This window comes from Teleopsis dalmanni, chromosome 2 (genome assembly GCF_002237135.1).
Source record: "Teleopsis dalmanni isolate 2A chromosome 2, ASM223713v2, whole genome shotgun sequence".
NCBI classification, from domain to species: Eukaryota; Metazoa; Arthropoda; class Insecta; order Diptera; family Diopsidae; genus Teleopsis; species Teleopsis dalmanni.
Window position 1 is genome coordinate 232,435,138 of NC_051847.1, and position 18,049 is coordinate 232,453,186.

At 27.4% G+C, this 18,049-nt stretch overlaps 2 protein-coding genes across 2 annotated transcripts; one reads left to right on the forward strand and one right to left on the reverse strand.

The window, feature by feature from the left end:
* Positions 1-3,548: 3,548 nt before the first annotated feature.
* LOC119679654 (ubiquitin carboxyl-terminal hydrolase 38-like) lies at positions 3,549-8,293 on the reverse strand. Its single transcript, XM_038092129.1, has 6 exons — positions 7,285-8,293; positions 7,075-7,224; positions 6,829-7,013; positions 6,477-6,769; positions 6,016-6,410; positions 3,549-4,583 (listed from the first exon to the last, which is right to left on the reverse strand). Exons 1-6 carry the CDS (start codon positions 8,095-8,097, stop codon positions 3,954-3,956), a joined length of 2,466 nt encoding a protein of 821 aa, XP_037948057.1. The 5' UTR covers positions 8,098-8,293; the 3' UTR covers positions 3,549-3,953.
* A 2,847-nt stretch (positions 8,294-11,140) lies between these two features.
* LOC119680643 (transmembrane protein 18-like) lies at positions 11,141-14,092 on the forward strand. Its single transcript, XM_038093567.1, has 5 exons — positions 11,141-11,378; positions 11,511-11,628; positions 11,702-11,791; positions 13,433-13,491; positions 13,551-14,092. Exons 1-5 carry the CDS (start codon positions 11,316-11,318, stop codon positions 13,668-13,670), a joined length of 450 nt encoding a protein of 149 aa, XP_037949495.1. The 5' UTR covers positions 11,141-11,315; the 3' UTR covers positions 13,671-14,092.
* Positions 14,093-18,049: the final 3,957 nt, after the last annotated feature.

The following is an 18,049-nucleotide window of genomic DNA, read 5'->3' on the forward strand; positions in this document are numbered from 1 at the left end:
CACCCAAAGCGGTTAATTAGAAAACCGTTTTTGATATTCTTGTGATAATTTGTTGTTATTTTTTTAAAAATTTTTTTTGCGTTTTTTCTATTTAAATTTTTTTTTAAGTTTTTGCGTTCTTAATTTTAGTAAACTTAAAGCGAAAAGCACATACGCAGCGTCACGAAGAAATGAAATGAAAACAAGTAAAAATTTGTTAGCTTAACAGTGTTGCACTGTGAAAAAAAAGTAACATACATTTTTTGTAGTTACGATTTTATTAGATATTTCGCATATAGTAAAATATTTATAAAAAATTAATTTATTAAATATTTCTTAATAAAAATGTTTTAATTTTTATTTATAATATTTAAATAGTATAAAAAATTAATCTTATTCTTATAATTCATCAATTTCATATAATTTTAAATGGAAGAGATAGTTGTTGTTTTAAATTTTCACAACACTGTTAACTCCACCCGTTAGAGCAAAGATTATAAATACTGAACGCGTTTGTTTAATGATATTTTTAAAACATTCGCTTCAGACTGAAATCTAGTATATGAATGAATATATATATATACATAATATATATATGTATGTATATAATATATATATGTATATATATTATGCATATGTACTAGGTTTATCTAACCTCAGCCTGAAGCAAATTTTTTTAATAATACTAACAAACTCTTATTAGACATAATATTTATAATACAGTATTTATAATGTTTTCATATTGTTGAAGATCAATTTTAAAAGCGATGATGCTTTAAAAACTGTAAAAACTTATTTATTATTCATACTTAAATTAACTATTTTACTTACTCTTAGTCGCAACAACCGCCTTGCTTGTATCGGATCTTAATCGGAAAAGGAAAGCATGAATGATAACCAGCTGATACATGAACTGACAGTTCATATATGCACTGGGTTGCATTCTTTATTGGTAAACTGCATTGTTGCAACAATCAAAGTTAGTTTACAAATATTATGTGGAGCGGAGTTCTAACACATATAAGTGAAGGAAAGGAGGGTAGGGATCTTGAGCATGCAAAATATTTCGTATAAGACCTGCCTTTTTTTTTAGTTTAAGAACAATCGTTCCTAAAAACGAAACAATAACGGCATTCTTACTCCTAAACAATCGCCCCACATACTACCATCATCTACCGACATCTCAACTCTTAATTTTCCATGTTATCCGATTGTTAGATCATCGAGGGTTACAACAACAACACCAAATCAATGGTATACAACTAAACAGGTATTATATTGGGTTAATATGTATAAATAGATTAACATTTTCGAGATTACGTGCCAATCCAAACATTTTATTTTAAAAGTTACTATCTATAATTATGGAATATTTGAATCTTTCATATTATATATACAGTGAAACTACCATAACTTCAAGTACCATTTCGCAATGGAAAGGTTTGACTTATGGACACTTCGAGTTAGGAATTTTTTTTTATTTTTGAAAGAAATTCGAAATACATTGTAAGATTTTATTTATTTATTTGAAATCAAATACAGCACAGTAGTTATAGTAAGGTGAAATATTCAAAAATAAGGGTTTGGGATTTTATTTATTTTTTATCAGTAAATGGCTTGTTCAGTATGTTTGCTTCCATTTATCAAGCCAACCAGTGCTTGCCTTAAAATTATCATCACCAAACTGTTTCGCAAATTCCACTGCCTTCTTTTCTAATATTCCTCCAGATATGGGAATGTTTTAATCAACATTTTTAAATATTGAATATGGAACAAAAATTCTAATTGACTCGTGACAATATTTTTATTCGAGTTTTAGAAAAATTAGATTTTTAGAAGTTTGAATTATGAAAGCAGAATTGCTCTCTAAAACGCTGTTGCACTATTTTTAGTTTAAGTTATAGAAGTTTGACTTATATGTTGTTCTATGTTTGTCATTACATTTAAAAGTCTGCTTTAAGTGAATCTTTAATTCCAGAACTAGTAAGTATGTATCTATAAAAAATAATAGTTTGGAAGTTAAATGAAAAATTAATATCATCTTCGTTGAGACGAAAAAATAACAACTTATTTTTATTTCTCTTAAAAGACTAACTAACTAAACTTATAAAAAACCAAATTTATCTATATCATATCATACCTATATGTATGTATAAGTATAAATTCAAAATTATTTTTGAAAAAATAATTTTAATGTTTTTTAATTTAATTATTAAAATTATTTTTAAAATTTATATTTCATAGAACTCAAAGTCTGTAAAAGCGGTAGATATTTATGAGACTCAATAAATTATGTGATGATGAAAAGCTAATTTAAACAATATAGTTTTATGTTAAATGATCACCACCAATATTCGAAATCGAATTGGCAAATAAAGAAGAAGAAAAAGATTAGCAAATAGCTTTATATTTGTGATATTGTAATGGAACTTAGTTCTAAATTTTATTTATAAATTAATTAAGTTTTTTCACATTTTTAATGTTTCTATTTATATTAATTATTTTGATAAATTAATATATGTAATATATATAGGATTATTATAAGGATACTTATGTTGTAGAATTTTTTACAGAATGTGGTGTATAGTTCACATATAAAGAATATTTTATTATTACTTTGTTTTGGTTTTTAGTTAAATTGAATCCAATTTTAAAAAGTGTTTACTGATTTTTTATATATAATTCACATTTATTTTTTTTTTTATTTCTTGAAGTAAATTATTTTATATTTCTAGCATTGCATTTTTGTTTTTACATTTTTATGATTTATTTTTAACCAAATTAATTTTATATTTTAACCAGTCTTTGTGCATTTCAACTGTCCGCAAATTTTTTTTTGTATATTGAAGAATAGTTTTTTGTTTCATATTTTACACATTATAAATGATTTATATAAGTTATATTTTTTTTATTTGTTTTTTTGAAATGCTTTAAATTAAATTTTAATATGTAAAAAAATAATAACTTATTTTTTTTTTGTTTTGTTGATTGCAAATTATATTTTTAAACTAAATTCTATTTGAGAAATTCATTTTACCTTTCTTTAGTTTTAATTGTTAAAGCATTTTATCAAATTAACTTTTGCATTGCAATTTTATTGCAATGCAATAAATAAAATTAAAAGGTTCTTTTGTAACATTAAATATTCTAGCTATTATATATTACTTAATATATATACACACATAGAAATATATATATATATATATATTAAGTCTGTACATAATAAATAATTTCCTTTACAAATAGCTTCTTTCACATTTTTATACCAGTAAAGTATACTACTATATTATAAATATACATTTTAAAAACGATTTAAAATAAATATAAAAATTTAAAGAATCTACAATAATTACATACATATGTTTGGTGTTAGGTCCATTCATTTATTAGCTGTTAAATTTATATAGACAATTGTTTATTTAGATGTTTAGTTGTATGTTCTTTAAATAAAATTATTTATATTATTTTTGTTCAGAAATCTGTGAACTAGCGATATGTTTAATTATATTAATTAAAACCTAAAATATATATTATAAATAAATTCATTCAATTAAGCTGCTTTACATATGCATTACTTCGATATTTAAAATATTTATAAACATATAAAAAAAAATTAACAATGAAATTATTTAACTTTTATATTAAAAATATAATAATTTATGTATGAAATTAATAAATTTGAACTTTATGTTAAGTATTTAATTGATCGGCATCTCATCGCATAAGCCAAGTTGCCAATGGAACTAGAACTATATTTGATGTTGCCAAACACACCCAAGCACATCACGCGTACTCACTATATAAAAACGTTACATATGGACACATTTACAATTTGCTGTTCAGAACACTATTTAAATATATATATTTATATACATATATATATATATTAAATATTTAAAAAAATTTTGTAATTGTTTTTACTTTATATTTCACGAATTCATTGTTGTTGGTTAGTATGTGAAAATAACTGTTGCTTAGAATATGAAAAGATTCATGTTGTTTTTTAAGGCATTTGTACCACAACTAGTAGGTGGCTGCTCATCATCATCATCATCTTCATGATTATCGTTTAAAAATTTCTTTAAATTATCTGCAGCTGAGTTGGAAAAAATTTCAGTTTTTTTTTCATCCTCTTCCGTATCTTCCTCCTCCTCCTCTTCTCTGTCGGTGTGAATTTTATAATTATTGAAAGCCGTTGCTTTGAATGGATCGTTGTCAAATTCATCCAAGTACAAATAGTTATCCTGATTTACGAAATCACGTAAATGGCGTGGCAGTTCATTCATTTTCGGTGGAGCAGGTACATCAACTTTGGTAAGCTTTGTTAACTCGTCAGAATTGATACTCTTCACGGAGGTTGCACTCATTTTATAAAATAGTATATAGGGTGTATTTGGTGGTGAAAGTTCATGCAAATCTTTTAAGTTACTTTTTGTCACAATGCTGTCATTGAACTTATACCAATTATTAACAAAATCTGATCCATAGGCATAATAATGACCAGAATCAACACTAACACCAGAGTGTACAATACTTGTATAGAGATCGTAATGTATGGAGACGACTTCGTTACGCTTATCTCCCCGGAACATTTTGATAGAAATCTAAAAAAAAATTGTTTTTATTTATGTGATACATAAATTTATTATAATATAATGTAATATAATATTAATAATATAATGTATTTAGAATTATTATATTATATATAATATATTCTTATATTTTATATAATATTTTATCATATTATTTTTATCATATTATATATAAAGCATATATTATATTTAACATATTACAAGCAATATTATAATATATTATATATAACATAGTATATATATTATATATATATAAAACAATATATTATATACATATTATACCATAATATACATAATACTATATTATTATTTTATATGTATAATATATATATAATATTAAAATATATTATATACAATATAATAATATATTATACATAATGTAATATTGTTATTTTATATATATAATAATAATATATATACAGTCAAGGTTCCATAATTTGAATAATCTATAACTTAAATTAAATAGAGTGCAACAGAATTTAGAGCGAGATTGAACATTTTATGTCAAATAGTTCCTATCTGGTCATGGATATTTCCGAAAGTATCTGTACAGAATACAAAAAGTAGAGCAGCCTAACTGTATATACTGCGAATCCGTCGAGGACATCGCTGAGCATACTTTCTTCAACTGCGACAGATGGCATGGAGAAAGAACACTTCTTGCAGAATATATAGGTCACTTCACAGTCGAGAATATCGTAAAAAAATGACAGAACGAGTAGAAAATTGGAACAACATCATACAATTCATCGGAAATGTGCTTAGGAAAAAGAAGAAAGACATGGACGCAAACTAATCTTAAACGAAGTGCAATCTGATGACTTTCCAATTAGGATCAGGAATGGGAGTCTGGACGCAGGTTTTACGAGAAGCATATGTCATGGATGTCTAACTTATAAGGGATCCTCTCTGAAGTAATACGAAAACGGTCCCGGGGGTAGAAATCCCGCAGAAGAAGAGGGGATGTTTTAGTTCAAAATTCTTTTAATATTATTTTAATTAATTGAAAACAGAATACTAATCTTGAGGCTATTTAAATAAAAACAGACACACCTCTTCTTTAAACTATTTGAGCGACAATTTTAATATATAATTAAATAAAATTTTTAATGTTTTTATTTATGACTACTATTAGATTGACCTTGACACTATTTTTACTTAAATGGAATAGCTTATTACAACGTTTAGATGTCAAGAACGACCGGATATACGTCTCAGATCCACCCGTCAACTACGACGAACAGGTGTCGTTTACCACCTCACCAAAGATATTTTACAAGCAGATCCCAGCGGGTTAAACAACATTACAACTTTTATATTTAAGAATTAGAGACTTAAACCTTTCACATTATTATTTTTATATAATAAACTTTTTAAAAACATAATTTTAAATAATAAAATAATATACTATTATATAGATAATAACAGTTTTTTAACAACTTACTTTCTCATCGGGGGAAACTTTGTTTTGTAACTTGGTGCGCATGTGATAGTTTTGATCGTATTTGAAGTGTTTGATTGTTAATATTAAGTTTTTGGGAGCACTAATGAACTTAATGGAACGTTCTCCGTCTGAATGCTTCTTGCAAAGACTGCAGAAATACTGATTATCTCCGTAAAGTTTCTCGGTGTTGCAAAAGAAATCAAGCAAATCCTGTACAAAGTAGTTGACATTGCTATCACTATTCATGTCAGGGAAAGATAGCTGCAAGTCCCTAAATGTATCAACCGACGAGTTTTTGCCTCTGCAAGTTAAGCATGTATATGTTGTAGCTATCTTTCCCGTAAATGTTTTGTCAACAATTGACATAAACAGTTGTGCACTGTTACTTGGAGAATCTGTTAATAACAATTTATTTATTTAATATATTGATTTAATTAAAATATTTTCTTATAAAAACATACCTCCATGTGCTCCATAACTAGATAAAGGTTCATCTTCAATACGACGCATTAGTTGATGAGTTTTAAGTTGTTCATAAGCCATTTCCTGTTGATGAACAGTTTCTAGTAAATAGCTCAAAAATTCTGAACTATCCTGCTGAACGCCTGGAGTGAAACCTGGTGGTCGTACCGCATTTAGTAAATGCACTGGATTTATTTCGTTACGTGTTGAATATAGCATTAGTACTAAGAATTGCTGCATTTTTATTATTATTGGAGATTGGCTGTTACTGAGCAAAATTTCACGGCAAAAACTACAAAATTATGGGTTATTAAAAAAATACAGAATAAAAATAGTATAAATAATACTTACTCTTTAGTGAGTACTAGTGCTTGAAAAATACTGTTTACATAACATGTGTTTCCTAAATTGACTAAACCGACTTTAGCATTATTTCTTGCGGGAACATATTTCAGAAAGTCTTTTCGTATCTTTGCAGTTTTCACCTCATCAACCTTAAACCCAAAAGTTGTTACTAAATCCTTTACAGTTACTCTCTTAAAAATTTATTTATTATTATTAAGAAAAATATATGAAATATATGGAAAAGGATCATACCATTGGTGCGTAAAGCTCATCGAAACCACTGAAACGTGACATCAGTATACTGACAGCGATTGTTAAACGTTGAAGAAGATCTAAGACGTCTGGAAAGTCCTTAACTTGTTTTTTAAGATTATTAGCAACTATGGAAAACTTTGGCACAATCTAATATTAAATATTACAAAATTAAATTATAGAAATAGTCAAAAATATAACGCTATTTACCTTATGAAATACATCAACTGTACAATAAAGAGGCTCTAGTAAAAGGAACAGGATTTTCATAACTTTGGGGCGTAACATAGGCAAAATTAATGAATGAAAATGCATTTCAATAGTATCCAATGCAACCAGCACAAACAAAGAGTGCTTGCCTTGCTCGTAAAGTCCATTCATAATTGCTATAATCCATAGGTTTAAGTTCTCACAAAAATTACAGACTCTCATCCAATTACTCAAACAAGTTACAGCTCTACGTATTTGATCAGTGGATATACACTGGTCAAGCAATTCATTAACTGTGTCATATACATTTTCATCCTTGAAGAGTTGAAGTATTACAGCTACGGCGCAAGATGGTGGTGGGCCATTCGTTTCGTTTGTCATAATTTGGCAGACAATTTTAAGGAAGAATCTATAAGCTAACTTTTCCTTTGCATTAGCAAAGAATTCGCCTATCTTTAAAATATCCTCTTTAAAACGTTTCAAGTCAACACTACGTGTAACATTTATACGAGCTAGTTCATTGATAATAGCTTGATAAAAGAGCATCATATCAAATCCAACTCTGCCATTTTGCCTTCGCAATTCAATACATTCTATAATACTAAGGAGTTTTGTCAGTTCTGGAGAACTTCCGTCGCACACATCATTCGAACTATTATCCAATGGCGGTTTCTGCATGTCTCCGTGCTCCATATTCGCATCACTATTGCCTCTATTCTGTTCACCTTGTATCACATTTGATGTGGTAGATGTAGTTGCGCCACCGTTGGCAGCTGATGATTCAGTTGCTTCAGGATTCTGTTTAACTGCCATGATATAGCGCGCCTTCTTATATTTTACTGCAATTAAGTTGACGACTATGAGTGCAGCACACAGTCGACTACTTTATATTGCGTCGCACAATAGTTGATATCGATAGTTGATACCGTTTTTACTGGCAATTGCAAATATAACTTAATGCCTTTCCGTTAAATTATTTTTCACATAAATTAAATAAAAAAAAAAATAAATAAAAATCGAATATGCAATTTTTTTCACTGTTCAGTTTTTTTACAGTTTTTTCTTTTCACTTTGTTGTCTGTTTCTTTGTGTTTAATATTCACCTAATTTGTTAAATCTATAAAAATATATTTCATAAATTTTTATATTAAAATATATAAATTATTTTTACTTCAATTATTTTCACTATATTTTGTATTTTTAAAACCTTAATTCTAAATATAGTTAAGAAACTTCTTAGAAAACTTTCCTGATTTGCAAAAATAATTACTTTGACACATCGCAATCGCAATCTTCTTCCACAAATTGACAGAATATACCTAATAGTTTATTGCGCATGACCGGGAAATTCGGCAGAGTCCACATACAAAATTCAAATATAAAAAGTATTTGTTCAATTTTTACTACATATATATGACTTTCTTTTAATTGAAATATATATTAGGTTGCTAAAACAATTTTATTATTATTTTATACAAATAGAGTATAAATACATGATAATATTTTTAATTTTAATATTTAATATAATCAAGTTAGTTATATAGTAATTGTAATACTATAATCAGATAGCCAAATTTCTTAAATTTACATGCTCCATACATTTATTATATCTGGGAAATTTTAAAATTTGATTATTTTAATTATAAAGGATGACAATTCTTACTACGTTCAAAAAATTTTCAGTTTTATTAAAAAGTCAGCTGTTTTTAAAATAAATACCACTTTTTCGTTATCTCAACTTTATCTTTCGCTTAAAATGTATCTTACGCATAATTTCTTTGAAATGTTCCTTAGTTTTAGCTTGCGTTTCAACGAAATTAAGGCTATTAAGGCATAATACTATGTTCAGACACAACTTAATTTCGCAAAAATCTTAATTTCATCTTCGTTTCAGCGAAATTAAGTTGTTTTTTCAACACAAAATTCACTTTTAATGTTAAAACGAAATTAAGGAAAATTGCCTTAATTTCGTTGAAACGAAAGCTGAAACTAAGAGAAATTTTAAAAGATTTTTAAAGTATATGTCAATGACAGTTGACTTTAATAAAACCGGGAAAATATTTTGAAATTGAATGTTATTAATTTAAAATAGAGTGAAAATAATTCACATATCTGAAATTCATTCCAACTAATAAAACTACTGAATGCCATCCTTTATAGTTATAGCAAAGAATCTATAGTACAAAGAAGTGCCACGCTCATACAAACGAAATACCCACTTTATTTTGCTGGTGGATTTATAATAAATCCACCCAACCTCATGCAACAATGTTCGATCGAGTCACAACTGGTATGATGTCCAGTTCAAACCTATATGTGAATCGAGTAAGGCTGACAAAAGCCCGACTGCATAAGTATTCAATCATACATGCAACCCTCTGTATTACATTATATGCATGTTTGTATGTTTGTTCGCTGTAAAATGTTCAAGCGATCAAACAGCATTTCAGTGACGAAATCAAAATTGTGTACATTTGATAAGTTTTTGAATTTAATAGTATATAAAACAAAATTACCTGTTTGCTATTGGTATGAATTGTAGTGTAAAAACACATTACAAATTTATTTATGTCTCAAATCTGATTTTTTCCATTCTATGAAGCTTTATTCTTAAATGTTGTCCATGCGCAATGTTTCCGAAGCAATATCGTAATCACCAATTTTAACATTTCAATCCGGTGTAAATAGCATTCATGCGTTTCCTCAAACCAGGAAGCATTATTATTGGTTTTAGTGACTTCTATACATTTTTTCAATATAATTTTTCTTACTTTTCTAATATTTTTATTTTCTTTAAAATACTTTTCAAACACTTTTATATGAATCTTAAAAATATTTTTTAAAGTAATCACAAAGTCACCAAAAATTCAAACTATTAAGAAGTAGTTCCTTTTGAGGTAAAATATATGCACAAATGTGCAATAAAAACATACATATTAATATTCTGCAGACTTAATGTCTCCAATATCACATTTGTACATACATAATGGTTTTTGTAGTGCATCATTTTTTGCAATAAAAAAAAAAATATGTTCTATTACTCTTTACTCCTATGATATAGGCCTTTCCAGTACAAGAAGATAAAGCAACAAAGTATATCGAAAAATTATTTGAGGGATTTCTTTACCATTTACTTAGTTACTAATCCATGTATATTAATTAAATAGACAAATAAAAAGAAGAAAGGCAAAAGAAACAGGCATATAAAAACAATTGTGGGTTGCAATGAGTTTGAACTGAACATCATACCAGTTGTGACTCGATCGAACATTGTTGCATGAGGTTGGGTGGATTTATTATAAATCCACCGGCAAAATAAAGTGGATATTTCGTTTGTATGAGCGTGGCACTTCTTTGTACTATAGATTCTTTGGTTATAGTAATCAACTTTTAAAATTTCACAGATAGTAATGGTGTTTGCAACATGCAATTTTTAGCATTCATAAATATATAAACAAAAAACATATGATTTATTTAATTTAAGGCAGTATGAACACTTTCGAAATTTATTTAATTTAATTTTTATGAAATTAAGGAAATTCAGCTGTCTGAACATAGTAATATGCTTCATTGATAAAAATTAAACATATTTGGATATGTATTAATTAATTTGTGCAGAGTAACGGGTAAAATATATTCAAAACTTATTATTGTTTTTTTTTTTTTTTTTAATTGCACACATCAACTTTAATTAGTAAAAACACTTGAATTGGTGGCTAAAAAACACGTCCTATTCAAAAACAAGTATACAAGACTTATTAAACTATTGAACATAGCTCAATACAAATTTATTTTTTACACAAAAACGTAGCAAACAGAAACTTCTTTTTTTTTGTTTCGTCTCATGAATTGACATTTTAAAAGAAAATGTCAATGAAGAAAATGAATGTGAACAGAACATTGAAAAGACGGAGTTCGTTAAATGTCAAGTCTTTGTTGTGTGTTGCATAGTGACAAAAAGAAAAAAGTTTAGTGTATTTTTTTATCAATAATTAATAATAAAGAATTCGTTTGAAAGTGTATAAATAAAAATGGTTAATCCACAATTAATAGAGGTTAACGAAATTACGGGTTACTGGACATTTTTAATGAGCGTGAGTACTTAAAACACGTAATTGTGTTTGTGTGTAAAATAAACAATCCGGTCCTAGTGCAATAATTATATTTGTGTATACACTAATATAATTTTCTAAATGCATGTTTAATTTTATTTTCGTCACTTGCAGATAGATTGGAAGGATCCTTGGCTTATTGGGTTAATATTGTTACACATATTAACCACTACCGTTGCCATCAGGACACGTAATAATGTTAATTTTCAAATATTTTTGTTCTTAGTTTTGTGTAAGTTTGTTGTGAAAAATAAAAATGTATTTTATGATACAATTATGGTAATTAAATTGTTTTTTAATTTTAGTGTCTGCTGCTTACTTTTCGGAAACAATCAATGAATATGCTGCACAAAACTGGCGTCTATTCTCTAAACAACAGTATTTCGACAGCAATGGTAATATAAAAAATTATATTTATTAAAAATTTAGATATAAGATTTAAGTATTATTAATTTCGATTTGCATATATTTAATGTGAAATTAATATTATTATTATTGACATACATATATATATATATTTATATATATATGTATATATTGATTATGAAGGTTATTAATGTATAGATTGCTTTATGTGAAAGCAAACATACAAGATATTTTTGTTACTATAAGGTTTGTGGTAAACTTGTAATTGTAAAATAAAAAATATGTCAAGGTAGTTTCAACAAGACATTGCCTCATCCGAATTACCTCATCCGACCATAAAAGTTTTGTCTAGTGTAAACGCATTATTAAACTATATTCTGCTAGTAGTCGTTGTTATATATTAAAGCACATAATTAGGTGGTATGCGGCTCTTGCCACAATAAACATTTATATTGAAATAAAGAATATGATTTAATCAGTTAAAAACAGTCCAAAATCCATAGTATATTTTATATAAATGCTTAAAAATCGATTAATCAATATTTACAGAGGCGCGGTTAACTATATACACATAAAACCTTTAATAAAAATTCATTAATATGTTATAACTATTAATTATTAATTTATTAATATTAAAATTATAACTTAACTTTAAATTGGTTAACATAACTAATATGTATATTGATTTAAACTTTATCATATTTATACTAAAAATGGCAAATATTATGTTAATATTAAAATGAATGCAATCTACAAGAAATGTTTTTGACAGGTAGTTACATCCAGCCATTTGTTGTCATATTTAGACTATTGTACTTAACTCTCAAAATATAAAGCAATATATACCAGTTTTTATAAAAAAAATATATAAAAGATATTAAAGAGGTTTGCTGGAACCTCTTTGAGATACAGTAGAAGACTATATATCAGAGTTGTAAACTAGACAATTTTTGGTAGAATGCTATGTATCAGAGCTGGAAGGTAGATAAATATTTGAATTGGTTTCAGCTATCCTACGCATAAGTGGTTTGGTTCGCTGTTATCAAAACTAATTAGAAAATATTTAAAAAATGATTCAGTTTATTAACATTTAAAAGTTAGAGATTTTGGCTTTAAATCCGAATCAATTTAGTAATCGTTCACATCCCTGGTATATAGATCAGTTGGTTTCAAATTAAATGGTCATAGGACTGTGTGCGTGGTACGGTCAAAAACTAGCATAGTGAAAGATAACATAATGTTGAAAAGGTACGAGTAGCAGCCGGATCTAGGCATTCCCTTCTCAATAAATATAACAAAATAACAATACCAAAATATAAAACAAAAAAGGCATAGACCAATCAAAATTTGATAGTTGATTTGAGTTAAGCTATATATTCATATACATTCAAACTTCCATAACTCGATCTTCTAAAACTCGAATTTTCTATAACTCGAACTAAATAGAGTGCAACAGGGTTTAGAGAGCAAATTACATACAATTACAAAAAAATTCTTTAACTCGAAGTCTCCATAAGTCAAACCTTTTCTTTGTAAAATGGTACTTCCAGTTATGGAAGTTTGACTCTATATATATATATATATAAGTATTTTTTTATATATAATATTTAATTAATAAAACCAATTTCATAATACTAATAATTAAAATTAATTCTACTTTTGTTTTTAAGGTCTTTTTATCTCGACAGTATTCTCAATACCTATTCTACTTAACTGCATGTTACTTATTGTGAGTATCATATACATAAATCAAATTAAATTTCTTAATAATATATAATATATCTGTAGGGAGCTTGGCTGTATAATTCTACACAAATGATGTCTAATTTGAAGACTGCACAGTTAAAACAAAAGCTGCGGCGTGAGGGATTAAGAAGAACCAATTCAGCTCATTTAAAAAATGAGTAAAAAGAAGGCGGACGAAGGTATATAATGGAGAAGTGCAAGGGCAAATAATGTGGTTCTTAATTTTAATAATACTAATAAAACAATACCTATATATCTGTAACTATCCGTATATTTAGTAAGCATATAAATTGACAAAATTTTGTATGTATTCTTTCAATGTATGTGTTAAGTGCAGACAATAAATCTAAACCATTTATAATAAACCCTTAGCCCACTGATCAATTTATACTACAATGGTTTCATAAATTTGAAACTAAATTTTTACAATTGTTATCAAAGCAAAAACATTAATGTTGGGCAGACGAATACATACATATTAAAAATTTTTTAATATTTTACTTATCACGGATTCATTTCATAATAGATGATCCATATTTTATTTAATTATTTTCTTTATTGTGATAAAGGCATAATTATTTTCATAACATATATGCAAATAAAATATATATAGATGTATACATATACAGAAAAAAAACTTAAAATTATAGATGTTAAATTTATTTTGTGTAGTAGTAAGTTTTACCGATCAACAGAATCGAAAAAATATGGTTTGTTCTACTAACTAAGAAACCCAATGGATTTCCCAAATTTATATTTAAAAAAAAATGTTTTATCTTATTAACCAAGCATTGAATGGAGTCTTTGAAAAAATACGAGGTGAGTCTTAACATGTTCTTCCAGACATATAGTAAATGATTAGAAAATCTTCGGTGTCAATATACATATAATATAATGCTTAAAAGTGATTTAAAGAAAGAAACAAAATAGCATTCCATATATAATGTGTATTTCATTTGAATATTACATCAGTATGTTATTTTCAAATGAAATAAATATTGCAGAACACTTTTATAGATCTTTGATATTTAAAATTATAAATTCCTCACATACCATTGTTCAGGCTTATCTCCATAAATGTAGTTTCAAGTATAAAGGCATGATATTCTTTGTCTCATTCCAGAGCATTTGTAATTAAGATGTCAGTCAAATATTCGCGTCCATCAGATAGTTCTCCAAAATTACAAGAAACATGGAATCAAAAAGACTTTCTAGGTGATTAAGGTCAGACGATATTTTCCTACTTTGACTACTTATATAGATCTCCAGCATACGATATTATTTACTAGATTTGTTTTATGATTTTACATTTTGTCTTCGAATAAGAATAGTACTACACCCATCGATTGGAATATGCACTTGGGATCAATGTTTGCTAATGCAGTAATTCTAATAGGAAAAGGTTTTTTCTGTATATAGAAACGTTGCAACCAAATAATTATTATCAGATACCTAAGCAGATACTTCAAGCTGGATTTCTTGTAGTAAGACTTTTCAAAGTATTGAAAATAGAAGACTGTCTTGAGTTTCAAATACGATATTAAATAGAGAACTAGAAAACTAGAGAACTTTAGAACTAGAAAAACAAATATTTGGGCTTTAAGTACTGCAAAATAATGGGACTTTACTGGAAAACGCTCCAAACAAATAGAAAATATTACATCTTTGATATGAAATATAGAATGTCTTTCGTTAAGAAATTCCTAATTATAGCTTTTGGCATAAACTGAGTATGAGAATCAATGTCACTAGCAGTCTTATATAGACGATATATGTCAAATAGACCCATCTTGTTAAGATGTTATTAAAAATATTACTGATTAAACGTATATGCACATTTAACTCAGATCAACCAATTCATTTGTTTAGTATTAAATATCAAATTGATAAAGCATTAACAAAACAAAAATTTCTAATTATTACCAACTTTTTGAAAGATCAACGTAGATCTAGGATATACCATCGCGAAAGATGTGGTTCTGAGATTCTAGTTCTTACAGGTTACCTAAAAGAGAGCTGTAAACTCTGATACCCAAAAAAATGACATTTTATAGTCTTCAAGTTTACTTGAAAGATTATGGTAAACTTAGAAGTTACCAGCGCAGAGTTTAGTTTTCCTTAAAACTCACCTTGTGTAATTAAAAAAGCCAAGTCTGACATTAAACCGTAACACGCAATGTGATAAATTGTAATTAATAAATCGAAACAATGTCAGAATCAAGGAGTAAGTTTATAATTTAAATATCATATATTTAAAATAAAATATATTTTTTGGTTCTCCGGCATTTTCACGTATTTGGAATGAAGAGTCAAGTAATCCTAAGTTTAGGTTAAGTACCTGTTGTGGTCAGTTTAATTGATTGGTTCAGTAATTTGAATAATTTAAGGACGTATTTGGGATGAAGTTTCAAACAATCTTTAGGTCAGGTTAGTTTACAGCGCACTCGGTCATAATCACTCACAGACCATACAAGTCCATTCTCATACAATAACTTAACACGAGTTATTTAATTAGCCACTACGAGAATCTAATAAAGCGCAGAATATTTTTAAACTTAGCACATGGCACTTCTTTGAGAGCAGTAAATATATATAATTGCGTAAAAATTTCACTCTGCTTTTGGCTATTACTACGCAGCTGCATGAAAAGTAATCCACTACGCATTCTCTTCCCACTTATAGAAACATTGAAGGAAATATATCCTTAAAGGTGCCGGTCTATGTTTTCATAGAGATTGTTAAGACTATTTCCTTTTTTTTTCATTAATAGCTAATAATTAGTCGAATATAGTAAAATTATATGTAACTTTCCGGTCGACCTGATCGTCATATAAAACCAAATCTTAGGAATTCATTAACAGGTACCGTGTGGATATTGCAATGCTTATAGAAGTTCATGGAAGACACTGTTGTATAGGAAGGACTATTCATTTCAATACTCATTGTAAAAATTTGGCAGGAGAAATTAGGAATTTAGCATTTCTTAGCTAATTATGTAAATTATAAGCATATTTGCTGATATATGAGTTTAGCCAATCTTAGATTCTTAAAAAAGATTGATATTTTACATGATAACTATTTCAAATCCACCTCATGTGTCAGTGTCCATTTTTTAGCTAGGAGAATATCTAATATCTTCGGTGTCCACTTCTTACTGACCTAGCCGAGCTGTCATCTTGCAAAATTAGGGACTTAGCCAACTTTAGAGATTTCTCAGGTTGGTTCATCTTTACTTGGTGCCTTCCTGCGTTGCTCATTCCTTGACCTCTATTCTGCGTATGTACTAACGCTAATCCTGTGGTACTACAAAGGGCCATTATTTGAACTAAAGTGTGCTTCGAGCACAAGACCACTACTCCAACCTACATAAACTACTTCAAACCTACATAGGGGTCTTGCTCCAGAAATAGAACAGTTTTATTATATAATTGTTTGTTCTTATGCATTATTTCTTTTAATTTTGCATTTCAACGCCTTTGGCGCCAATTATGTCCGCCATTGTTGCACATACAACTTTAGACACAAATAATAAAATAGTTTTATTTTATATTTATTATTATCTATTAAAATCATAAATTGTTTCTATTATATATTATAATAATATATGTAAAAATTTTGTTCAATATTTTTTTAAGTAAAATATATAAATATATTTTTATAAATTTTTATATACATACGTATATCGAAAAGAATGACTAATTCACTCACCTTTTTAGTTTAAATACACGATACACTAAATAAACGTCGTTGTAATATACTAAATCTATTAATATTTTTAATAAAACGTGTAGAACTTATAATAATTTCACAATGTCTCCTCACTTCGTAATTCAATGAAAGTTTTTGAAATTCTTACACGCACGAAAATTCAAAACTTTGTATAAACATAGCTTCATCATCAAAATGTCAATCACAGCTGATATGTAAAAAAGGCGAAGCAAGATATAAAGTAAAATTGAAAATAATATAAAATCATTTGATTGTGTCGGGGTAGCGCCAAAATAGAGCAGAACTTTTGCAGCATAACACACGGGGATTTGGTATCGGTAAAGTCGACGGTGAAAAAAGTGAACTAAAGCTTCAAGTTATAAAATCTTTATATTTGACGGTGTACGGGGGTTACACTTGTCGCACCAACATTTAATAATGTCTACATAATATTAAATCGTGCTTGCGTTTTTAACGTGTTTTATTTTTGTGTTAATGTAAATTGTTTGTTAATTTGATAATTGAACTAAATTACTTAAATAAATCTACAACAAAGAGCTTATTGTTTATTATTAAATCGCTGATATCAACAAAATTCTAATCAAATTCAGAGCAAGGTTCAGCCTTAAATTTATACGCAACTAAATTATTTCATATAACCGACAAGAAATCGCCCAGGACAAAAAAAATATATCGCATGCAACATTTTTTTTTCAATTCTACGAAAAAACAGCACGTAAGCAAACGTTTAATGAATAACACATGCTGGACACACTAGTCACTTATGAGGATATTGAAGGATATTGTGGGTTATGAGTAGAGCACAACATTGT